Raw genomic sequence first — 27,545 nt, 5'->3', positions numbered from 1 at the left:
CATGAAACTTAACATCAATTAAATAAATAAAAAGAAAATGGAGAACCTGGTCACACATACACAATGAGTCTTAAATAATTCTTCATTGGCCCATTCATTTGGGCCACATGAAACTTAGCATCAAGTAAATAAAAAAAAAGAAAACGGAGAACCTGGTCACAACACACACGCACCTTATATTCCACGTACGTACATGGAAACATCTTTTCAAAATCCTTATGAGCCACTTCAAATTTCCCTTCTACCATAACAAAGATATATCTAACATCCAAAAAAAAACTCTCAAAAACCTTATCCACCACAAAGTCAAACTACGTCAATTTTACCTAGACGCAAACGACCCAACCATCGTTACTGGGCATACAAACTATACACATTGTGAAAACCACAAAGTCAAACTACGTCAATTTTACCTAGACGCAAACGACCCAACCACCATTACTGGGCATACAAACTATACACATTGTGAAAGCTACAAAGTCAAACTACGTCAATTTAACCTAGACACAAACGACCCAACCACCATTACTGGGCATACAAACTATACACATTGTGAACGCTACAAAGTCAAACTACGTCAATTTTACCTAGACACAAACGACCCAACCACCGTTACTGGGCATACAAACTATACACATTGTGAAAGCTACAAAGTCAAACTACGTCAATTTAACCTAGACGCAAACGACCCAACCATCGTTACTGGGCATACAAACTATACACATTGTGAACGCTACAAAGTCAAACCACCTCAATTTTACCTAGAGACAAACGACCCAACCATCGTTACTATGCTGGGCATACAAACTATACACATTGTGAATGGCTTAAGCCAATCACAACCCACAATGAACTGGTAGCAATGGATAACCACCAAATCAGTTGACCTCGTTCCAATTAGCCTTAAATGGGAGATATATAAAGACATAATTAGCTTTAATGATCAGCTAAAGGGTCGTCAATCGTAAGAGCCATTGGTGGAAAAGCTAAAGCTAACATTCCTATAATATATAAATGGATCCCGAGCCATATAAATGGCTCGTGTGAAATTATATACTGATATATAAATCCCCTATATCACATGAGGGTTTTTTTTATATATTTTTTCTCTATATTTGATCCAACTTAGACTTTTGATATATGATTATATGATTATGATTATATATTATATGATTATGATAATATGATATGATTATATGATTATGATTATATGATTATGATTATATGATATGATTATATGATTATGATTATATATTATATGATTATGATAATATGATATGATTATTGATTATGATTATATGATTATGATTATATGATATGATTATATGATTATGATATGATTATATGATATGATTATATGATTATGATTATATATGATTATGATTATATATGATTATATGATATGATTATACCAACGTATAATGGGTCATTAAGTCATCAAGTATACATTATAAGTATACATTTCGATCAAGTATACATTGTAAACAACTTGCCATTGGAAGGTCTACAAACTACACCATATTATTAATAATATTTTAAAAATCATAAAAAGGTAATTGCCAAATGGAATTCAGGTGAGTTTCCAATAAACATTTTTTATCATTAACTGTTTACTTTAGAATCAATAAGCTGTGTTTATTATTATTATTATTATCATTAACTGTTTACCTTAAAATCTGTAGTTTATGTAACTGTAATACATATTTTGATGAATTACCCTGCGTTTTCTTTGAAGGCAATTGTAATGTCTATGATCACTTATTAATATGTTAAATTTGCTTTATTTAATGCTGATGGTCAATTAGTCCTTCATAGGACTCGCAAAAACTTGTATTTTCTTACTTTTGAATGCAATCTATCATTGATATCAAAATTTTGCATCTTAGATCTATTACTAATATTTACCGTATAGGATTCTATCAAAAATAAATAAGTAAATAAGATGATGATCTAAAATAAAACACAAATCAAAATAAACTTTCAATGTCATCTACAGAAATTCAAATAAATGTTAAAGTAAAAATGTTATTCTAATTCCTGATAACAAAATTAATGAATGTTTTGTATATATTGGAGGAATACAAAATAGTTACCCCCCCCACACCACCATTTCATCCCTGTAATTGGTCATTTGATATAGTCTTCTATGAAATGGCTATCTTGACTACAATTGCTTAATTGGCTTTAAAATTATATAGACTGGTAGGGTCAATGGCCTTTAGTATATGTCACTATGGTAAATCAACATGTTTGATATGTCACAGAAATTCAAGCTCCGTTTTCTGAGTTGGCTGAACATAGGAAGAAGATGGAGAAGGTGTGGGATTTGGGGGGCAACTGAAGTAATAATAAAAGAAAAGGATGGATAGACAGGGCGGCGACATGATAAAGACACAAACGAGTTGATAAAGCGATAATTATATATATATATATATATATATATATATATATATATATATATATATATATATATATATAACCACAGCCGTTTCTGATATTTCATGTATTTACTACGTTACCCCAAAACAACAAATATATTGCAAGTGATCTATACATCAAAATTATCTTCTATCAATTGCTATTCATTCTACTCTAACAACCATTTAATGATATGTGATAATTTGGCATGACGTTCAATACATAGGCATATTAGAGAATTGGTTTCTTATATAAAATGGCTAAACACAAAATTGGTAAATAGAATAGGGGCAATTACACTTTAAACTAACCATTTCCATCACGTGGTAATAGCTTGTTTGTTTCACACACATTGTAATGGCCTTGTTATTATACTAAACACAGGTGTGGTAGACCACTGATCGATTTAACATTCTATTTTTTGTTTTTCTTTATGTTTGTAAGCTGGATTGAACAACAAGTCAACATTCCTTGAAAACACAACACAATTTAAAAAAAAAAAAAACGCTACAGAACCATATTTTAAACGCGGATATATTTATTATCCGTCAATTTCCTAGACTCGTTCATTTGTATGACGTACTTCGAAGAATAGCGAATTCTAATGTGTTAAATTCAACATTAACTTTTTTTTTTCTTAATTTCTAAAATCATAAGAAAAAAAATAAATAAATTATAGCGTAAATTAGGTTAGTTTACGTCAATATAAACATTGGAACAGAAAATGAGATGATTAGAGAAATTGTGACATATCCTACGGGGTTTACCCAGTGAATAATAATAAACATTAACAATAAAAGTTTGCCTTCATCCATTCCTGGAGATACTCCGTTCCACAAGAAACAGCATCGCTAACTCCCGCTTCAACGAGGTAGCGCCAGGAAAATAGAAAAAAAAAGGTCACATTCGTTCACAGTCTATTTATACACAGACATACATATATAATATATACATGTACATATTCATACTTGCTGGCTTCATCCATTCCCGTCGAAACCCAGCCACACATGAAATGGCATCCGCCTCCCCTAGCATGCGCGCGAGGTAGCGCTAAGAAAAGACAACAAAGGCCACATTCGTTCACACTCAGTCTCTAGCTGTCATGTGTAAAGCACCGAAACCACAGCTCCTTTTCCACATCCAGGCCCAAACCTCCCATTGACACCAAGTATCTTTTAGTCCTCCCTTTTAAAAATAATTTTACTTTACTACCCATGTTGCTTAAATCCCTGAATGTAAATGTTTCCTTCAGCAACAATAATACTATAAAGAAAATGTTAATCAGGAATTCACAGGTAAATTCTCCAGGGTGCATCTATAAAGTGCCATGTAGAAATTGTGATGTTTTCTGTTGGTCAGACTGGTATGGACCTTTCGGTTAGACTTAAGCAACATAAATATAGTATAAGAACGGGACAAGATTCAAATGCCTTGTTTAATCACGTTAAAAACTATGATCATTGTATTGACTGGAGTAAAGCCATCTCAGTTTTTAAGTCTAACCCTATTACCACGAGAAATATCATTGAATCTTCTATTATTAAATACACCAAAGAATTATAATCTTAATATTAGTGATGGTCTATACAAATTAGATAACTGTATTGTATCTATGAACGCTCGTTGTCTGATTTGGACAATCACATGTTTACCCAAATGGCGTCGTAGCTTCGTCTCTTCGATGTATATCAACTGACTGTTATATTTCTCTCTTGTGTCTCCCCTGATGATGATGTGATTATGACACGAAAGTGCACTTGGCAACTTCGCTATGTTGTATGGACATCAGCTAGTCTAATAGCTCCGCTATGTTGCACAAACATCAGCTAGTCTAATGTCACAGAATTCTCCCCCATAAAAAAAAAATTATATTAAATTGATATCCATATTTACAGTCGAATCAGCCGCCATGACTATCTTTTGTTTATTTTTGTGGCCCACCAACAATTACGTCTGTAATAATCTGTTTTGATTCTGATGACCCGCATTCATTCGTCCGTGAAATACACTTGTCAAATAACTACAACATCGGTGATGTATAAAGCAAGTAAAAACAACTCCCTATTTAGCCCGGTATAGATAAAAGTAAAATATGCAAAGTGGTTACCCTGCTGATCAAAGTGGTTACCCTGCTGATCAAAGTGGTTACCCTGCTGATCAAAGTGGTTACCCTGCTGATCAAAGTGGTTACCCTACTGATCAAAGTGGTTACCCTGCTGATCAAAGTGGTTACCCTGCTGATCAAAGTGGTTACCCTGCTGATCAGAACACTGTATATGAAAGCTGACGTAATACACTGCCTTTTAGGACGTGACCTTACCACGATAAGCTGACCTAATACACACACACACAGGAAAGCTGGCTTACGGAAGCTTGAGTTAAGCTTGTCCACAAATGGCAACCAATCAGCTCACACCCCCAGCAAGATATCGACATACGTCATCACTCACGGGGGTTTGTGACGCCATGACGTCATTTTTTTTTCGAAGGATCTGGAACTAACCTAGCCTAGCCTAGCCTAACCTAACCTAACCTGGCCTGGCCTAGACTAACCTAACCTAGCCTAACCTAACCTGGCCTGGCCTAGACTAACCTAGCCTAGCCTAACCTAACCCGGCCTGGCCTAGACTAACCTAACCTAGCCTACCCTACCCTAACCTAACCTGGCCTGGCCTAGACTAACCTAGCCTAGCCTAGCCTAACCTAACCTGGCCTGGCCTAGACTAACCTTGCCTAGTCTAGCTAACCTACCTGGCCTAGCCTAACCTAACCTAGGCCTCTTAACATGACATGGATGTGACGCCATTTTTTCGAAAGGTTCTGGAACAAAGCTAACTTAACCTAGCCTGGCCTAACCTAACCTAACCTAGCCCCTCTGAACATGACACACATGTAACGCAATGACGCCATTTTTCGAAGGATCTGGAACATACCTAACCTAGCCTAGGTAATTTAACCTAGCCTGGCCTAGCCCCTCTTAACATGACACATGTGACGCCATTTTTCGAAGGATCTGGAACAAATCCAACCTAACCTAACCTAACCTAGCCTCTCTTTAACACGACCCATCCTAAGCTAGCTCAAAGAAAGTTTGGGGGACACATGTTCTTCATCTAACAAAGCTATTACTACAATGCCGTTCACTGATTAACTTGTCATATATATTTTCTAATCAAAAAAACATCACTGAAGTTGAGGAACAACGTTTCGCACTGAAGTGGTGGTTTCACAACTTACCTCACGTTTTAGCAGTCCATCTTCTTAGTTTCCATAAGGTCAAATCCTTCACGAGGCTCAAACAACTTTTAGATGACACTTAATTACCTCTTGGAAGCAGTTACGACTCAAATCACATATTGTGAGCTAAAGTTTTTCCAAAACCAGGTTTCCAAAACATCTTGTTGACATTTGGCCGATATTACGTCACTCATAAAACACAAATTTCATGTTTCCAGAAGGCACTTCACATGTCAGTCATAAAGGAAAGGACCTCACATATCAATCACAAAAATAAAAGTACAATTGTTAAGAGAAATTTTTTTTTAAATGTTTACCTTACAAGGACCCGATAGTAACTGAGGTGAGGGTCACTCCTGCCATAACATTCGAAGTGGCTCGAATTTTTTTTTAAAATCAAAATGGAATATATATATTTCTTTCCTTCTCTCGTTTGATTAATTGACCTTTGATGCCTTACAATAAAGAGGTTTATAAAGGTAGATGCTTCTTCATTCCGTTTACCTTTAATATTGTTTTATTTTTCACTTTAGAATTTCCGCTTTCATCGCCCCACCCCCTTCAAAAAAAAAACTTTGTAATATGATACACATGAACCTCCGTGTATTTTTCCTTTGACTCATGTCTTTCACATGATACATTCAACTTCTGATACATTCAGCTCCTAATAAGCGAGTTAAAGTCGGGTATATAAGTTCCATTTAAGCCCCAGTTTACCTTTAAGAAGAAATACAGGTAATTCATCACAACACCACTACAGTATATAAGGCCTAACATGCCTCAGATACAGATGACATGAAAGATTTATTTAAGAATAACTTCCTTGTGAAATAAAGACACACATTACACTGGATGATGCAAAAGAATACAACTTTAAAATCAAACACAGTCATGAACATTCCATTTATTAGTTTTTACAAAGACTCCCATTTTCGTGTGTAAAGTACATAATATCTGGCCAGCCAGACACTTTTGGAGTTTGGCACTTTATAAGGTATTGCCATGTAGTTTTATGTAGCACATGTGGAGCCGGTTAGCAACAGTGTTGCTGGGAATTCAAATGGAAGAAGACAATTCCTGTGCAAACACCAATGGTGCTGCCACGTGTTAAAAAAAAGCAGATACCTTAAGAATGGGCGAGTGTGCAAACCACTGAAGATGATCCTTAAAATTCATCGCCTGAACAGTTCCATAACCATTCCTGAGCAAGATCTTTATTTATACAGGGTCTTGACAAGAGATGATGCTGCTAACTAGAATTGGGGTCCGGATAATACAGTAATAAGTCCTGATAATACAATAATACATCCTGATAATACAGTAACCAAGCCAGGGGTCAGGCTTTGACTACTATTGGAGCCTAAAATTTCAATGACCACACCTGAACATGATGTTTACAAAGCCTTGACAACGGAGGAACATTTTAAGTGGTACTGGGCTCCAGTAATGCAGTAACCAAGCCACAGAAAGGTGTTAACTAGTAAAGAGCCTTAATAATACGGAAACATGCTCTAATAAAGGCGATTACTAATACAAAACTGAGATAACATTAACAAATCCTGAGTGAAGAGGGGAGATGGCTACTCGCGAGGGGCTGTCACAATATACTGAAAACCCGGAACAAGATGTTTACCAGCACAGGGCTTTAACAATGTCCTGAAAAACCCTGAGATTAGTTGTGCTGGACCTTGATCATACAGTAACTTAACCACGGCATAGTACCGCTAACAACCTCAATTCTAAAGCAACTAATTCTAAAAGAGTCCTCCTTGAATGCCATGATGTCCCTGTTTACTTGTACAATTAGATGCCTTCTAGCAATATACTGTGTACATTCATAACTACATTGCCCCTGTATAATATATGCCATATTAGAGAAACAGTGGAGAGTACTTAGTAAGGAAAGCTAACCTCAAATTAAGTGGTGATATAATTTCCTCATAAACTCACATTATCTTACAGTTAACCATTCAAACACAGCCACTCTAACAATATTTTGATGAAATTTCATTATCCCTTGAAATCATCGATAATCAACTGTAGTGCTTGCGCAGGATCAAACGTATCCTTTTCCCACTTCCAGAATGCCTGAAATACACTTACTGTACTGAATGTGATGCTGTCCATATGATGTTATATGTAGTCAATGAAACATAAAGATCTGCGCAGTATTTGATTTCTCAGTGACATCATTCATTTCATATTTTTTTTTTCTTTTTTTTTAGCTCTCAAAGAAATGGCAAACATTGATCTAAGACAAAGTAAGTACAGTTTTGAACATAACAAAGAACTGTAAACACAATAATCTGTCTGTAATTTCTTTTGCAAACCAATCCTAATCAGACCCTACGATTCCAGAAACTGTAATATCTATCTATAAACTGAGCCGAACAGGTTTTGCCTGTGCCTCATTTCAGTACAGCGATAGGTTAGGACACTGTGGATTCAAACTTTGCAATCAGATAACTCATGCTACAGAATTTCAAAAATGTGAGAGGCTAATGTCTAAGTGGCATGTATTGTATGCATTGCTTCACGGAAAATTTAAACTCGGTACAAATAAAATGTACAATATAGGCTCACATTTTGACATGAAATTATACTGTAATCCTCAACTTGCCAATACAGTACCATTTCATTGAAGATCTAACGACCCCATAACTGACATCAAAAGCAGATTACCAAGCACTTGACTGGGTACATCTGCAAAAGTTTAAGTATTATAACTTGATACACTACGTATCTCCTGCCTTGAAAACAGATACTAATAAAAGCAAACCTGATGTAAGGCATGGCAAAAAAATTTTGAAGAAGAAAGCTCAGCCCCATAATCACACTGGTCTTTGAAGAAGCAATAGAGTTAATATCATACACGAGTAATGAAGGAAAATACCATAGACAGCAGTGCATTATGGACCAGTGCACTGCATCAACTCAATGAATGGAAAATTCTCAACCGAAAGACATATGACTGAGTGAATTTCTGTAAGAACAAAAAAAATATCTGAAAACAATTCTTATGAAGTCATGTTCTACTTATAACAGTGAAAATGAAGTGAAAGAAATTGTGCAACACATCTACTATAAAGCATTTTTAGATTTCTCTCAGTCTTCTGCTAACAAGTCTGTAATGATATTGAACATACTATGCAATTAATGAATAAAATCATGATAAAATTCAATGACTTTATTCATTAACCTTTTCTTTTTGTCACTAACTTTTATACAATATTTAAAAGAATCTATCATTACTTTCTCCTCAATTTCTCTTAAAAATGTATAATACTTTTCCTTTAGAATTTATAATACTTTTCTCTCAGTCTTCTGCTAACAAGTCTGTAATGATATCCAACATACTATGCAATTAATGAATAAAATCATGATAAAATTCAATGACTTAATTCATTAACCTTTTCTTTTTGTCAGTAACTTTTATACAATATCTAAAAGAATCTATTATTACTTTCTCCTCAATTTCTCTTAAAAATGTATAATACTTTTCCTTTAGAATTTATAATACTTTTCCATTACTAATCTTACGGAAAGTTTTATACTAAGAGCCTAAATCAACTCATCTATATTACAATATTTGGTTAGTCTCCTATAAAAACTAATCTATTTGTGCAAAATAGTCTATCATTTACAAACATAAAAAATAATCTTCGGGAAATGTGCAACATTTCCAGGCAGACACCTATGTAAAGACATTTAAACTGTGATATATATACTACACATGCAACATATAATAGTATAAATAGTTGCAAAGTACAGGAATTTCATCTTGATAAAAATCATAAAAAATATCTATGTATACAAGACTGGCACAAAATCAAAATAATTTCTTAAAGACTTCCACAATTAGCCACACATTATTTACTAGTATATTGTGATTTAACACAAGCTCCAATTTAAGAATTTACAATTAATTTGATGGACATAGTAAATGACCTTTGACTATAGTTTCACAACTGCATTTTAAGTCCTAATCTTGGCCTAGTCAGTTCTTACTATGATCAAGGCTTGCTTTCTCTTAAGAATCTACGCAAATTTACTTTGGTCACATTGCATGATAGAAAATGCAAATCTTAGATGAAAAGATATACCAATCTCACAAAACTTCAGAGAAGTAAACTGAGCTCTACATTTATCAACATATAACAGTTAACGAACTAATGAGGGCAGAGTTTTTAGTCACAGCCTAAGGAAAGTCAGCAAAAGTTGCAGGTGTGATGCAGAACATCACTGTTCACAAAAATACAATCTTTCCTTCATCCTTTCCACAACCATAAATCATCTACATAGAATATGATCACAACAGAAGCTACCTACAACCATTGGTGATAATCACATAAACCAACTTCAACATGTAAAGACATGAATAAAACCTGCATCACTAGATCAGGTACTTTTACTTTTTCCCTCCAAAAGACCTGTTTCCCTTCAACAATGAACCATGACAGAGCCACTCGCTGATTGTAATTAACTTTACGATTTGACTGACCTCCTGTTCAAACATAACCCTGTCAAAGTAAATTCTTTTACTTCCCCTCATCAAACAATAATAAAATAGCAACATTTGAAGTGGTATCATAAACTGAGGGCTGCTACTCCATAAAATATAACAGTAGTCTGCTACCTAATTTTTTTGAATGATTAAACAATTATACACTATATTTACCAACAGTTATTCTTCAGTCCCTTTCCTAAACAGCATTTCTGATTCCAAGCATATAAACAATGTACAGCAAAGACACAACCTTCCACTATATCACCATATGGCACTTGCATGTATATCTTAATGTTACAGGACTCATTGTTCACATTGCCATAAAGAGGGTTATTTCAAAGGTCAGAGCCGAGATAAGTTTGTTTGTATTTTATAAATCGGGTTGATGCACATTTATTGATGGGATTCATTTGCACGACGTTGGATTACCATAAATATCAAGAGAAAAAATCAAGCTGTCATTTCTCATTGATCTCAAATAAGAGAGAGGAAACCAGCGGTCCACAAGTGAAGTCTGATATACTTGACAATGAACATCCTGTCAAAATATCAAGACTTAATGACTATAATAAATTCTTAATGTAAACATGTTAAGAATATGGATGAATTGATGTACATCTTCCTGATAGACAGTAGCAGGACCGTAAAAGCAAAACTAAAAGCAAAGCAAATGAGTTCTTTAAATACGTAGCTACCATGATAATTGGTAATTTATAAATAAAATGAATTTTTTTCTACAAAGAAACCCCATAACAGGCCTTTCTTGTAAAATATTCTTCATTGTCCAACTTGGCCAAAAATCTATTCTTTAGTTAGGCTTCAATGTACTTAAGTGAACAGAGCAGCTTCAACACATTACAATATATTTTAATTTTTGTCTATATAACCCATTTTATACATTCACTTTGTAATCTTTATTCAAATCAATGCCACACTTTAACCACTACAAATATATATACAGGACCTTGTGCTCGCAGAGTAAAGAAATACTCTAGCGAAAAACTACAAGACTACTGGATGACAAAACAAATAAAAACTACAGAGGTTTTGAAGTGCAAATTGGTGAAATGATTTCCACATTAATGGATTCTTGCTGCCTTTTCTTCTCTTTATTTTGACAAAGCTGGTTAGTTTCAAAATCTGTCCACTGGTGTTGGGAGTGGAGTAAGTCACCACCATCAAAAAAGGGTTTGTAAAAGTAGATATAAATTCTGAGATAAATGAAGTGGATTGTTAAAACATTTGCTTTATCATCTATGAATTTAAAACAACATAAAAATAATATCCATTATTTCAAACTCTGTTTCCATTTACATAAGGCAGATCACAAGCATGTAGGAATGTACCTTTTATAGTTATCAATTTTGCCCGTATTGAGGTCCCCTCGGACTGAGCTCCTACCCTGCCACCCAAAACAGGGAGTTGATACATCAAAACAGTTGTACTCTTCTAAATAACATAACCCCCAAAATGGTGATGTAAACAAAACTCGCATTACATGCAAAAGCCCAAGAGGTTTCAGTCACTGATATGATAGGCAATCTGTAATTACATAAAAATACACATTTCATATCAAAAGAAAATAAAATCTGTGTCCTAATGATACCAAGAGAATTATTATCATTATCATTATTATCAGTAGTATTCATCTTTTTATTATACTTTGTCGCTGTCTCCCGTGTTAGCAAGGTAACGCAAGGAAACTGATGAAAGAATGGCCTAACCCACCCACATCCACATGTATATACATACACGCCCATACACGCACATATACATACCTATACATTTCAACATATACATCTTTCTTTCATACTATTTGCCATTTCCCGCGTTAGCGAGGTAGCGCTAAGAACATAATTCATACTTGCTGCCTTTATTCATTCCCATCGCCACCCTACCACACATGAAATGACACCCCCCTCCCCCAGCACGCACGTGAGGTAGTGCTAGGAAAAGACAACAAAGGCACATTTGCTCACACTCAGTCTCTAGCTGTCATGTATAATGCACCGAAACCACCACTTCCTTTCCACATCCAGGCCTCACAAAACTTTCCATGATTTACCCTAGACGCTTCACATGCCCTGGTTCAATCCACTGACAGCACATCGACCCAGATATATCACATCGTTCCAATTAACTCCATTCCTTGTACGCCTTTCATCCTCCTGCATGTTCAGGCCCTGATCGCTCAAAATCTTTTTCACTCCATCCTTCCACCTCCAATTTGGTCTCCCACTTCTCCTCATTCACATACATCCTCTTTGTCACTTTCCTCACTCATTCTCTCCGTGACCAAACCATTTCAATACACCCTCTTCTGCTCTCTCAACCACACTCTTTTTATTACCACACATCCCTCTTACTCTTTCATTACTTACACAATCAAACCACCTCACACCACACATTGTCCTCAAACATCTCATTTCCAACACATCCACCCTCCTCCCCACAGCCCTATCTATAGCCCATGCCTTGCAACCATACAACATTGTTGGAACCACTATTCCTTCAAACATACCCATATTTGCTTTCCAAGACAATGTTCTCACCTTTCACACATTCTTCAACACTCCCTGAACCTTCGCCCCCTTCCCCACCCTGTGACTCAATTCCACTTCCATGGTTCCATCTACTGCCAAATCCACTCCCAGACATCTAAAACACTTCACTTCCTCCAGTTTTTCTCCATTCAAACTTGGCAGTCTTATCATTACTAGTATATAATCCCACAAAGCCTTTCTCCAGAATCCCCTGCAGCTTCAAGGATATGCTAAACTCAGTAGCTAGGAAAGGATGGATTCCTCTGGACTTAAAAGTTTTCCAATGGGCCTGTACTCTGATGATACAACATAGCCAAAGATGACTTTTCCCTCAGGGTGTAACCACAGGGAGGTGGAGCCAGAAATGCCTTACCAAGAGTATCATTTGAATAATACTTAATGAATAAGGCAGACTATTATGAAAAAAATGTACCTGAGTTATTGAAATTACTTATATTCTCACTTGGCATTTTAAGAACACAAATTTGTACAAAATGAAACCATTTTGTTTAGTTATGACACACACAAGACTTTCATATGGATATAGAAATTAACATCGTATAGACAGGTAGCACAAGCAGGTGCAATACACTCCTAAAATAACTCGTCTCCAGAAACTGGAGCTTAGAGAAAACTAAAACATGTTTAGAAGAGGAGTAACTAGTAAAATCTCTGAAACAACATGAAACAGATGGACTGCGAGTTTGAAACAATAGCAAAGCTAACTGGTTTCTTATTGGGGAAACCACCCCTTAATCATATTCAATTTTCACCCAGCAATCATGCTTGTGTCTGAAGTATTTCAATTTCTTCCTCCAGGAACTGAATTTACATAGGATGTAATAATTCATTATATTCTACACAACACACACACACGCACACACCCACCTAAAATCCCATCACCCTACTGTTACACATGGGCCAACCTGTGTCAGCTAAGGTAGCCCCGAGAAAGGGCTGTAATTGATAGGAGCCCATACTAAGCTCAGTCTTGGCAAATCTTTGCCCATTCACTCTTCCTCCACCAGCACAGCACTGATTTATAGAATTAATAGCTCTCTGCACTGACTAACTTTGAGGAATTCTGATTGTTCTTCCAAGGTACTTAACATAAAAGAGAATTTTCATAAGAACAGCTGTTTTCTCTTTAATCAAATACCAGTATGATCATCTGAATATATTAATGACCTCTTCAACAAATCTGTTGAAACAGATGCTAAATATATGCTGAATATCATTTGTTCTGTGTAGAAGTAACTGCATACAAACTGCCAGAGAGTCGAGCCCTTTTAGGACAACTCGAATCCATATATATATCTTAAACAGAATAAAATAACAAGCATTTTTTACAGTTGTGTCTTGACTTCCTACAGTAAAGCATTTTGATATTACATCCTTTAAAACTTTTGTTCTCTTTGTGGGATGGCAACTTCCCAAGTGAAAAGGATAATCCTAGTCTGGGGTACACAGTTTTGCAATGTGAGCTGACCTGTACAATACAGCTGATAATGCCCAACCAACCCTGCCGAGCCATGTGATTATTGTCTTTATTGAGCCAAGAGTGCATACTGATCATTTTGACAGTTTTCTAAATTGGAAATAAAAACAGGATTTAAGAATGGATTAATATCTGCATTCACTGCTAACAATAACAAGGTACTTTTGCAGTGGTGAGGGCAATGAAAGGGAGGATGAAAACATGTACTTGAGAGTTGCAGTACATTTTCAAACTTGTATAGAACTGAAAATGAACAGATGTACGACACAGTATTTTTTTCACTTCTCTGCGGTGTCCTTATTTTGTAGTGTACAAAAAAAAATGTGATTCTGTACAATCATGAAGCAAGAATTCCGTTACACTATCATAAATGGTGTAAAAAATTACTGTTTTCGTGATCATAGTTACAGGTGAATCTGCAAATCTTTTAAAGCTGTGTAAGGCTGTATGCACTTGCTCTCCCGATGTAAAAAGGAACGTTTTCAAGTGGGACTATGGAATGTCTTAACAGTGACTGATGTGGGAAGAAATCTTACAACAGCAAAATTCTATACAGAAGTAAGACAAATATTCTTGTTTTCATTCTAAATTGGAGAATAAAGGATGCACCATGTTGCCATGTTCAAAGCACTGAATGATGGATAAATAGAGATAATGGCTTGTAATGACCAGGGCGGTGAAGATTTAGAACATGGTTAAGAGGATTTTCATGATATTTGGCAATGGGAAGGCAGATACTAAAAGTAAAGGGTAGAAAAGCATGTGAGGTGCTTATAGAAGAATGTAGCACATGGTGAAATGTAGATTGCATAAAAATCCTTTATTATGGAGTACTTGATTCAAATATTTTTGTGTAGATATGAAAGCTTAATTTTTCTCAAAATAGACAGGCCAAAATTATGAGCAACTGAGAAGCATAAACTGCAAAGTACAGATGAGATTATAATAATAAATAGTAAAAAGAGTGGAGAAATGAAAAAGATATGTAGGGTTAAAAAATCAGTTAAAAATATATGGATGAGAACTTGTTACAGTATGGTCATAGGAAATACACAGTATATAAGAGGCAAGTGAATAACATCTCTGATTATCTTTTGGCTTAAGGTAATAATGGGAGGAGGTAGACTCCAAAAGAGATGGACGGATTTGGTGAGAGAGAACTCAAAGTCTAGGGGTATTTCATATGATCTTGGATAATGATGTACATCATGTGCTGTGTAAGCCTTTTGTATGCAAAGGAGAAAGGAGGTATGACTCAAATGACAACTCGACCTCAGTTAAGAAGCAAATGATTAAGAAATAGTGAGGATAACTATTCACAATAAAATTGCTTGTACAGGCATACTGTACATGTTTGGGCTGTAAGCATTCAATCCTCATGTACAAAGGACAGGAGTTGCAGACAACAGAAAGGCTTTTGCAACACTACATGTGGATGATACAGTAACAGGAGTGTGATTATCAGAAAGTCAGAAATTGTTATAAGGAAGATTCTCAATGTGTTCAGGAAAATGAAATAACATAATAAATGCAAGCAGATACATACGACACAACCTAACAGCAATTTCTTAAAGAAAATATATTCTTCACTGTGTCTGTGCTTGTTCTGATTAGAAAACCATGCTAATGAGTGACAAACAGGAGGTAAATGATAGGATAGCAGGCAACTAAAAGTCAAAATGTATTGCAAGAAAAAATTAGAGCTACTTTTTCCATAAAAGGAAATAGAATATAAAATATAAAGTATCTGAGCATAAATCAAAAGCAGATGGCAAAGATGGATACTCCAGGGAAAGGAAGTGTTAGCATCGAGTGTGAAAAGCAAAAGGTCTGAGGATGTTTTGGGTGAGGGGCAGTATCTTGAGACTTAAAATGATAAAAAAGAAAAAAATGGAGTACTTAGGACAAATAAAGACCATACATGTTAGAGATTGACTGCACCTCAATCTAGGTGAAGTGAGTTGCATGTGATACAGGTGATGAAATGGAAAGACAGGTATAAGAACATACATAAGCAGTATGATGGCATCTCCTATGTAGCAAATTGCAAATATGTGCAGAGGCTATATTTGTAAGTCAATTAACCATATGGAAAGAGAAGTTTAACAAAGATACCTTCAATGAAAGATATGGAACAACAACAGCTGCCATAGGAATGGGGATTGGTGGTAAAGAAATGGGTGCCAAGGAAAAAAGGAGACTTACTAATGAAAGGGATGTTCAGAATTCTGAAAGGATTAATGGCATGAATAGAATACAAGTATAGGTGGAGTATTCAGGGGTCAATGTGCTGCCAATAGACTGAACCAGTGTATATGAAGCTCTTGGGGTAAACCACAGAATGGGGTGTGTGACCTGGTTGTGGATAGGGAGCTGTGGTTTCAGTACATTACACACGATAGATAGAGAACGGACATGAGTGGAGCCTTTCTTCATCTGTTCCCTGTGCTACCTCACCAAAGCGGGAAATTGCGATCAAGTATAAGAAAAAAATAATATATATACATGACAGCTAGAGACTGAGTGCGAACAACTGTGGCCTTTGTTGTCTTTTCCTAGCGCTACCTTGCGCACATACGGGGGGAGGGTTTTTTTTATTTCATGTGTGGCAGGGTGGCGACAGGAATGAATAAGGGCAGACAGTATGAATTACGTACATGTGTATATATGTATATGTCTGTGTGTGTATATATATATGTATATGTTGAGATGTATAGGTATGTATATGTAGGTCTGTGGACATGTATGTATATACATGTGTATGTGGGAGGGTTAGGCCATTCTTGTGTCTGTTTCCTTGCGCTTCCTTGCTAACGTGGGAAAAAGTGACAAAATATAATAAATAAATAAAGATTTATTTATTTTCTATACTTTGTTAATGTCTCCCGCATTAGCGAGGTAGCACAAGGAAACAGATGAAAGAATGGCCCAACCCATCCACATACATATGTATATACATACATGTCCACACACGCACATATACATACCTATACAACATATACATATACAAATATATAAATACACAGACATATACACAGATACACATGGACATAATTCATACACACACACACACACACACAAACATACACACACACACATACACACACACACACACACACACACACACACACACACACACACATGCCCAGATATGCACAATATATATAATATATATCAATGTATGTACAAATATAATACTTACACTAAATAGTGCATTACACTTGTACCCACCAGTACCATTTCCATTTCTTGTTTGATATGCAGCATTGCACAAGAACCAAATGCATTAAGGCTTATATATATATATATATATATATATATATATATATATATTTTTTTTTTTTTTTCTTTTTTTTTTCATACTATTCGCCATTTCCCGCGACAGCGAGGTAGCAATATATATATATATATATATATATATATATATATATATATATATATATATATATATATATATCCCTGGGGACAGGGGAGAAAGAATACTTCCCACGCATTCCTCACGTGTCGTAGAAGGCGACTAAATGGGATGGGAGCAGGGTGGCTAGAAACCCTCCCCTCCTTGTATTTTAACTTTCTAAAAGGGGGAAACAGAAGGGGATATATATATATATATATATATATATATATATATATATATATATATATATATATATATATATATATATATATAAGACATAATTTCTTATCCTGATCACATCTCTCATAAAGAGGAACAGGCCTAAATTTTTCTAGGGCTGGCTGGTAACATGTTGCTGAAACTCTAAGGGGCAAAATGGAAAGTAAATTTGTTCTTAATATGCCAGGTTAAATACTTGGACCAGCCACCAACCTGGAACATTATTCAACAACCATTTCTAAAAAGTGTGTTGTGGGCGGACTATTACACAACAAAACTGACTTACAGAGTAACAAATTGTTGGTGTCCTACCCTACCACTTAGGTGATGCTCTGCACCATCCATCTTCAAACAAAATTGTTGCACTTATGATTAATTGCTAGGAATTTACTGATTTTTTTCTGGGGAGGGAAGGGATCTAACAAATTAGCCTCAATCATGTGTTGATAAACTTCTCATATCCAAAAAAGGTACATCTTATAACTCATGTATAAGAATTCTAGCTTTGATCAAACCATGTATCAACCATGTATAACATCAATCTTTGAAATTCTGTCCTGATTGTCCAGGACACTGATTTTCATATTCATGCTCATCTAATTATTATGCAATTAAAAATAATCAAATGAAAACAACTATATCAAAATCTGATCTTCATGATCTATCTATTCTATCTATATCTCTGATTATCTTCCTGACAATCTACAATCTTCACTAATCAGATTTCTAACACTAATTTTATTCACACATAAAAATTAATGCTTAACATCAAACCATAACAATGAACTCCCACCATGAACTTCTATGTACATTATATAATCTTAAGTGTAAGTTACCGTACTGTAATCCTGTTGCCTTTCAAAACACTGAAGAGGCAGCAAATTTGGACAAAAGGTTACTGATGGCTCAGAAACCCAATATGGTAATTCAATTTAAAAATCATAAGAAAAAACTAGCTTGTGGGGCTGAAGAGAGAATACTGCGATGTAGGAGTGGGGGGTGAAGATGCTGGCAAGATGGAATTAAACAGCAGAAGGTGCTGCAAATTACTGTCTAAGCCAGTCTTAGAACTGCTCATATCACTCCCCTGAAAAAATATTACATATATTAAATAAAATTGTAGTTAAGTATATTCTTACTAACTTTTCACAAATACAATGAATTTCAAAGTAAATTCTACATACTTGTTCACTGTTTTCAGTATTAGCGAGGTAGCGAGAGCCAGGAACAGATGAAGAACGGCCTCACTGGATTTCATCCACTCTCCAGTTGTCATGTATAATGCACTGAAACTGGAGTACCTATCTATGGTAAAGCCTCACAAACCATTCCATGCTTTCTCCTAACTCCTTCAACAGCTACCACATTTAACAGCCCTTCAAATATGCTCTTAATGTCCTCTTTACCTCTTCTTTGCCTATTAGGACTTCCCAGTCTGGTCCCCTCAATGATGCTCCCATTTGTCCTCTTACTGTTCTCATCCCATCACTTCCAAAACATTTTCACATTCTCTCTGAAGTTTGCTGATACTGTCTTACTCCCTCTCCCATTTTCAGTTCGTGCAACTTCATCTTGGCCTCTCGCTGGTTTCTCTTGTACATCAACCCGTAACTTGCATTCCTTCCCTACATATGTTGCCATACACCTCTTATTTATTTCTCTTTCACTGTCAATTCAACATCCTTAACCCATCACTCACTATTTCAACGTACTAAAGTATATGAAATATAAATAATAACAAAAAATAGGAAAGAATTAAAGCATAAAATGACAACATTTGCCACTGATGAATACTGTCCTATATACAAATAAACAGACATATGCTGCAATATCCTTCATGAGCAAACCTCTATTTGATGACAGAAAGAGTATACTGAATATTAAGTTATGTTCAGCAGGAACATGTAAAATGATGCTGCACCATAAGTGAGAAAAAAAAAAGCTAAGTAGTAGCGTATTCATTCTTTTAATATCTATTTTTCTACAAAAATGATTAGGCATTCTACTCTCTAGCAAAATATCAGTGAGGATAGAATTCAATTAATCTTAATGGAAAAAATAAAGTTAACATGATCAACATTACATCACATTACCTGAGAGACTGCAAAGGAGAAATTCTACCTTGAAAAATCAGAAATTTTCTGATCTTTGACGGAGCATTCTTGCTTAAAATGTTGATGCAACTATAAACTAGCTTATCTAAACTGAGAGCTTATGATGGTAAAAGAGCACAGTTTCTGAGTAATTCTGCACATAAATGATTTATGCTTTTTCAATGGACTATCAAAAACCCAATAAAACTTGCACATTATCAAGCAGCAAGACTAAACTGAGCACTGAGACAAACACAATCCTCTATGTGATCCAGAGATGCCATAAGACCTAAAAAAATAGGTGTGGAAGCAAAGCAAAAAATTCCACATCTTGTTAGCATGAATGCCCTATCAAAGAGAAAATTTTCTTTTCCTCCCAGAAAAGGCTTTCACCTTGCTTTCACATTCATGCTGTATAGCTAATGTCCCATAACAGAATGAAAGTCAAATGAAAAGAAGGAGGTGTACAGAGCTCTGCCAGTTGAAAAACTCATCTTTCTTATAAAAAAGGGAAGACACTAACCTCATACAAGATATCGCCTATTTGTCAGTTCCGAAGATGCTGCAAAAAAAGGGATTAATACAAGAATATTATAGTTGAATTAAAAGAAGTTTGGATCTATTGTGTATACAACAGCTGCCTGTCTATACAGATCATCAAAGGAAATCATGTAAGTACTGAAAACGAAAGAAAAACTTTTCTTTACTATTACATAACCAGCAGAAAAAATCAAGTAATTTCTTTATACCACTAAGTGGTTAAGTATGAAAATCCTTTTGGGAGAAAATAAGGATTAAAGTAACAGGCAAAAATAAAAATCAGCTTAAATACTTGGATATATGAGAGCATTTTACAAAACGCTTTGATAATCAGGTGCAAGGAAAAACTACAAATTACTGTATATTCTCATTATATACTTGTGTATAGTTCATTTTTTAAACCAAACCTTAAGGCAAAAAATTTAGGGGTTGACCTATACGTGGGTAATACTTCCGTAAGGCTGAAATCCGTGCATGATGGGAAGGGCTAGGAGGTGGATTATGAACCTATGAAATTCAGTAACCTTGTCATCAAGTTCCTGTGAAAGATGCCGTGATATTTTTGTTCTCCATCTCGATAGAAAATTATTTTTTTTTCATAAAGCTTGTGCAGCAACTATGGCTCACCATAAAATCTGTGATGCCAAATTTCCTTGCTAGTTTCAAGGCAAAGATTCAAACTGATCCTTGGGAAACACAATATCCATTCTGTCAGATTTCAATGACATACTTTGCCACTTCAAATTCCAGCAGTGGCCACTCATTACACATTCCACTCATTACACATTATGCAGAGAGATTCCTTCGGTCTCTGACTTTTTTTTTTCGGATACTTTAGATTCCCTTAATGCTGCACAGTTGTTAGTATGTTCTGCATATTCAATTACTCAGAGCTTGAACTTTGGTATGAACTTGTTTCTTCCTGAATCCTTGCTGAAGAGAATATGGGTCAAGCACATCTACACTATAACAAGACACAATATGAAAGTCATTACACATAGGTCACTCATGATGATGTGAGTCAGGTTGTTATATTATAACGATGTTCTATTCATACTGTTCTTGATAAAAAACAATCACAGAAATGTAATATTTTTGCTGAAATGACGTAAGTATTACAATGGACAGTGGGATAAAATCATGATGAAAATAATTGACTTTTGCTTTCTTTTGTTGTCCAAAAGATGTTATCGTAATTGCTTTTCAAATGATTTTCAATTCAAAAAATGTTGTATTACAATAATATTCTATCCTAACTGACTTAAATAAATACTTGAACGGAAATGTACAATATATTTGCTAAAACTAACCACACTTCAGTGTAAAGAGCAACAATAGTAAATGGTAAATAATTTGCCTTTGGCACTTGGTGTTTCAGGCTCAGTGAACCAGAGTTTATAGGGTGCAGAGTGTTTTTTAGTTAGGTTTTCTGAAATGAGCTTAATATGCCATAAAATATGGTGCTTTAGTACCCTAATTGTTCCATTACCCTAAAAATCTTGGGTCGACCTATACAAAAGGTAAACACATAGACAAATATATGTGGTACTTCAAATGGTGAATGGAGCACTAATAGAATATTGAAAGGTACCTGATTTGGCCAATACATCAAACTCACTCTAAAGTGATGACAAATCAACCCCATTTAACAAAAAATGATGAAATAATGCTTAACAATCTAATTCAATCAATTAATCATTCTGTCTATTCAGGACACTCTAGAGCTCTTGCCGGACATGACATTTTTTCTTCCAATACCCTAACTTTTGGAAATTTTACAATTTACCGAGGGATGGAGGAAAAGCTTAAAATCACAGCCTATATAAACACACACATCCATATTTGCAATGTGATGAAGTGAATGATACTTTACAAACTATCTAGAAGATTTTGTAATTATTTTTCTGAGAAAAAAATAATATTACTGTCCTCAGATACATATTTGAAAGGGAAGGGATGTCCTTGCCTAATGAGGTACAAAACATATAGATCCAAACTAACAACAAATTTCACTACAAGAAGATCCATGGAAGCCAGAATAGAGTACAGACCTAACAACTTCACTAAGTATTATATATGATACTCCATTATACATGACAGCTAGAGACTGAGAGTGAACGAATGGGGCCTTTGTTGTCTTTTCCTAGCGCTACCTTGCACACATGTGGGGGGAGGGGGTTGTCATTTCATGTGTGGAGGGGTGGCAATGGGAATGAATAAGTATGAATTATGTACATGTGTATATATGTATATGTCTGTGTGTGTATATATATGTATATGTTGAGATGTATAGGTATGTATATGTGCATGTGTGGACGTGTATGTATATACATGTGTATGTGGGTGGGTTGGGCCATTCTTTCGTCTGTTTCCTTGCGCTACCTTGCTAATGCAGGAGACAGCGACAAAGTATAATAAAAAAAATAAAATACTGCAAGTTTTAGAGTGAACACCAAAAATTAAGCCAGTATACCATCTAAAATGACTGCACAAGTCTAAAATTCAAAAGCAAATGATGGTACCATTAAAAGGGGAGGAAAAAAGGAACATCCACTCAATGAAAAAAAAATTGCTGCAAAGCACATCAGGTAAAGCCTCTATGAAAATATTGCATTTACTTCCACCATGAACTTATCACTAAGTGAAAAAATGAAAAAGTGTGAAAGGACTCCATCATAAAACCTAGCATGTGGCTTGATGGAAACAATGCAGTTGACATGAAAAGCCCAAATGCCTGAATAAAATACCTACCTTTCCTGAGAAGTCTTACAAGGACAAACCAATCATGATCATCAAAAGCATTAGAATGTTATCAGGGTTTATCCCTACACTCTTGTCCTACTTCACACCTAACAAAGACCAAATATAGAAAGAAAAATAATGATCACAAAAGCACTAAGTTCATGAGCATATAAACCAGGGTAGGTTGGTGGCAAGTACATGTATCCTTCACATGACATTCGTCACTGTAGAGATAAGTACATTTACACGAAGCCAACTTTCTGCATGGTACGGTACTTGGACACCTGATAATTATGAGATGGCAGGTGAGTCCATGGAGAGGTGAATCCTAGCTCTTGCTCTTTGGATGCAACCTTGCATCTCTCTTCTTGACACAAGTATAGCATTTCCAGGTCAGGAAAATAAAATATGTATCATCTTTCTGGTTGACAATGATTTATGGATTAACCAGAACAAAATTCAGCTCTTAAGGGAGTAATAATTTACATTCAGCAAGAAGCTGGAAAAAGGCAATTCTTAACAGGTAAGTGTAGTAAAAGAAATTGAAACCTATTCTCTGAATAACTTAACACTTTTAAGTGACTTCAGTCATGGAAAAAATTACAAACTGATATTTGGTTTTAAACAAAACCTGAAGAAGGGAAACAGATATAAAAAAGAGAAAAGAGAAATGGGGCAGAACAATTTTAGTCAATTGAGTATCTGAAGTTGTATAAAACCTGCCTTTTAAAACTAAGTAGGTCATAGTTGCTACAAAAAACATGATGAAGAGATTTCCAAAGCCTAACTGCATTTAAAAGTAAAAAGACATCACAACAACCTAACCCTGGTGTGCTAACAGCCACACAGTACAGCAATCACATCTTGCAGTAGCTACTAAGTACTGCATGCATAGCAAGCGGCCAGTTCTCATGAGCAGAACCTGAGGCATAGATCATGTCTACAAAAAAAAAAGAAAAAAAAAAGAAAAAAAAGAGTTGCATTAAGGTAGTGGGTTAGTTTGGAAAATACATGACACCAATTTTTACGTAAATAATATATATACCAAAATAAGTGGTAAAAACTAAAGTCTGGTATGTAAAAATATACGTTCATATGCAGGAATAACAGTGTCTTTCTACTGGCATCCATCCACATATATAAGTAACATTATATGTCTCCTCAGTGAAATTTTTCAATTTCAACTTTTAAAATCTGAAATACAGGATGGGGAGGGTTTCCAGCCCCCATCTCCTGCCCTTTCAAGTTGCCTTCTGTAACATGAGGGGGAATGCATGGGAAGTTTGCTTTCTTCCCATCTCCAGTGGTAGCAAATATTTTGCCTTAATCATGTTCCAAAAGATACCATGTAAAAACAGGTACGAGTGAGCTTAAACAAAGAAAGATGCAGAAAAATTTTAAGAATAACTGCAATGAAAATGAGCTGTTCCTTGAGCTACTAAAACTAACGGTGCATAACAGACATCTCACATAAATCCAGAGGTATATAAAAATCAAAACCTTTACCCAGATCAGTTACATAACTGTGGCATGTGGTCACCAAAGCATTATCTAATTTGAAAACTGTCAACTGCAGTCCTCTTCGAACAGAAGATATCTGCAACAAGATCAACCAGGTGATCCTCCTTCATTAAGAACCCTAGAAACAACTGCCTTACATTAGAATGGGGACAAGTAAAGACTCAAACATTCTAATAAAGCTGAAAATCTGTTAGAAAACATTTTTCATGATTCATCATGAAATTTCCCTTATCCTTAGCTTTGCACAATGGCAAGAGCTAATGATGGGCCTATGCTGAAATTACAAAGAGGCCATCCTGAAATCAGATCAATGACTCCATAAAAATCCTGTTGAAGACAAATCCCATGCGATAAAACCAGTACCAAGAAAATCTTAGAAATTAATCCAGTTGCATTATAAAACTAAAAAAAATAGTCAATATGACTGACTCCTGTTGAAAAGCCACCAGAAAACAATGCACTTAATGAATATGAACAATTTTTTTTTTTTTTTTTTTTTTTTTTTTTATACTTTGTCGCTGTCTCCCGCGTCTGCGAGGTAGCGCAAGGAAACAGACGAAAGAAATGGCCCAACCCCCCCCCCCATACACATGTACATACGTCCACACACGCAAATATACATACCTACACAGCTTTCCATGGTTTACCCCAGACGCTTCACATGCCTTGATTCAATCCACTGACAGCACGTCAACCCCTGTATACCACATCGCTCCAATTCACTCTATTCCTTGCCCTCCTTTCACCCTCCTGCATGTTCAGGCCCCGATCACACAAAATCTTTTTCACTCCATCTTTCCACCTCCAATTTGGTCTCCCTCTTCTCCTCGTTCCCTCCACCTCCGACACATATATCCTCTTGGTCAATCTTTCCTCACTCATTCTCTCCATGTGCCCAAACCATTTCAAAACACCCTCTTCTGCTCTCTCAACCACGCTCTTTTTATTTCCACACATCTCTCTTACCCTTACGTTACTCACTCGCTCAAACCACCTCACACCACACATTGTCCTCAAACATCTCATTTCCAGCACATCCATCCTCCTGCGCACATCTCTATCCACAGCCCACGCCTCGCAACCATACAACATTGTTGGAACCACTATTCCTTCAAACATACCCACTTTTGCTTTCCGAGATAATGTTCTCGACTTCCACACATTTTTCAAGGCTCCCAAAATTTTCGCCCCCTCCCCCACCCTATGATCCACTTCCGCTTCCATGGTTCCATCCGCTGACAGATCCACTCCCAGATATCTAAAACACTTCACTTCCTCCAGTTTTTCTCCATTCAAACTCACCTCCCAATTGACTTGACCCTCACCCCTACTGTACCTAATAACCTTGCTCTTATTCACATTTACTCTTAACTTTCTTCTTCCACACACTTTACCAAACTCAGTCACCAGCTTCTGCAGTTTCTCACATGAATCGTTCTTATTTATCCTAGGGATTAAAACAAAAAAAAAGGAAAACTAAAATCCTCAGCTATCAGCTGTCATCATCAATTTACATGGTACATAAACAAATTGGGGGTTGGAGGGATGGAGTGGGGGGGTTTTGAGTGGTCGGGGCCTGAGCGTGCGGGGGGTGGGGGGCGGGCGGGGAATGGGGTGAGTTGGATCAATGTGGTGTGCCGGGGTCGACGTGCTGACAGTGGATTGAGTCGGGGCCTGTGAACCGTCTGGAGTGAGCCATGGAAAGTTGTGTGGGGCCTGGATGTGGAAAGGGAGCTGTGGTTTCAGTGCAGTATTACATGACAGCTAGAGACTGAGTGTGAACAAATGGGGCCTTTGTTGTCTTTTCCTAGCGCTACCTCGCACACATGAGGGAGGAGGGGGATGTTATTCCATGTGTGGCGAGGTGGCGATGGGAATGAATAGGGGCAGGCAGTGTGAATTGTGTGCATGGGGATATATGTATGTGTCTGTGTGTGTATATATATGCGTACATTGAGATGTATAGGTACGTATATTTGCGTGTGTGGGCGTGTGTGTGTGTACATTGTGTATGGGGGTGGGTTGTGCCATTTCTTTCGTCTGTTTCCTTGCGCTACCTCGCAAACGCGGGAGACAGCGACAAAGCAAAATAAAAATAAAAAAAAAATAATAAACAAATATAGCCTCGTCAAAAGTTTGGAGTTATATGAAATACTTGCAGGATAATTGTACACTAAACATTGACCCTTATCTTTTCCTGTCAGGAATTAGAACAAAAAAAAAAGGAAAACTAAAATCCTCAGCTATCAGCTGTCATCATCAATTTACATGGTACATAAGCAAAAATAGCCTCGTCAAAAGTTTGGAGTTATATACAATACTTGCAGGATAATTGTACACTAAACACTGACCCTCATCTTTTCCTGTCAGTTTCATGTAGCACACAAGTGACTAGAGTCACCTGGGGTGTCCTGGAGTATATCCAAAATCTAGTATCTTTAGGCTATTGCTGAAATAACTTTTCATCATGTACCTAAGATTCTTCATTTAATGATCTAAGATGGTGGAATTTAAGTATATGGGTAATCAATCAACCCTAATTAACACAACATAACAAAAGACTGTACTGTCACAATGACGTAACACAAAACAGTATTTGGGTTAAAAGAGCCCAAAATATTTGCAAAACAAAGAAATTAACTAAATGCATTAATGTACAACTCTGAATATGACTGCCAGGATTATTACATGACCATCACAATTGATACACAAGGACTTAGGAATCATGTGCACATGCACACGATCAAGTGGGCTTTACAAATGAGAATTTGTGAGTGTAACACCCTAAGTAAAAGACAGAATTACCCAGCAACTGTGCAATCTTACCAAG

At 35.9% G+C, this 27,545-nt stretch overlaps 1 protein-coding gene across 6 annotated transcripts in view; it reads right to left on the bottom strand.

Moving 5' to 3' along the window:
- Positions 1-6,547: 6,547 nt before the first annotated feature.
- Positions 6,548-27,545, bottom strand: part of LOC139748723 (uncharacterized) — a 46,674-nt gene continuing 25,676 nt past the window's right edge. For 4 of the 6 annotated variants that reach the window (XR_011712810.1, XM_071662085.1, XM_071662084.1 and 1 more), the window contains exon 10: positions 6,548-18,906. Coding sequence is in view for 4 of the 6 variants with exons in the window: in XM_071662085.1 (XP_071518186.1) it covers positions 18,772-18,906 (135 nt within the window). In the remaining 2 variants the exon portion in view is untranslated. Of the gene's footprint in view, positions 18,907-20,435; positions 20,475-27,545 lie in introns of all 6 variants that reach the window. The other 2 variants (XM_071662087.1, XR_011712809.1) reach the window with 2 other exon arrangements.

Source organism: Panulirus ornatus, chromosome 5 (assembly GCF_036320965.1).
Source record: "Panulirus ornatus isolate Po-2019 chromosome 5, ASM3632096v1, whole genome shotgun sequence".
Taxonomy (NCBI): domain Eukaryota; kingdom Metazoa; phylum Arthropoda; class Malacostraca; order Decapoda; family Palinuridae; genus Panulirus; species Panulirus ornatus.
Note: the sequence above shows the minus strand (reverse complement) of the source record. Positions and strands in the feature narration are given on the sequence as shown.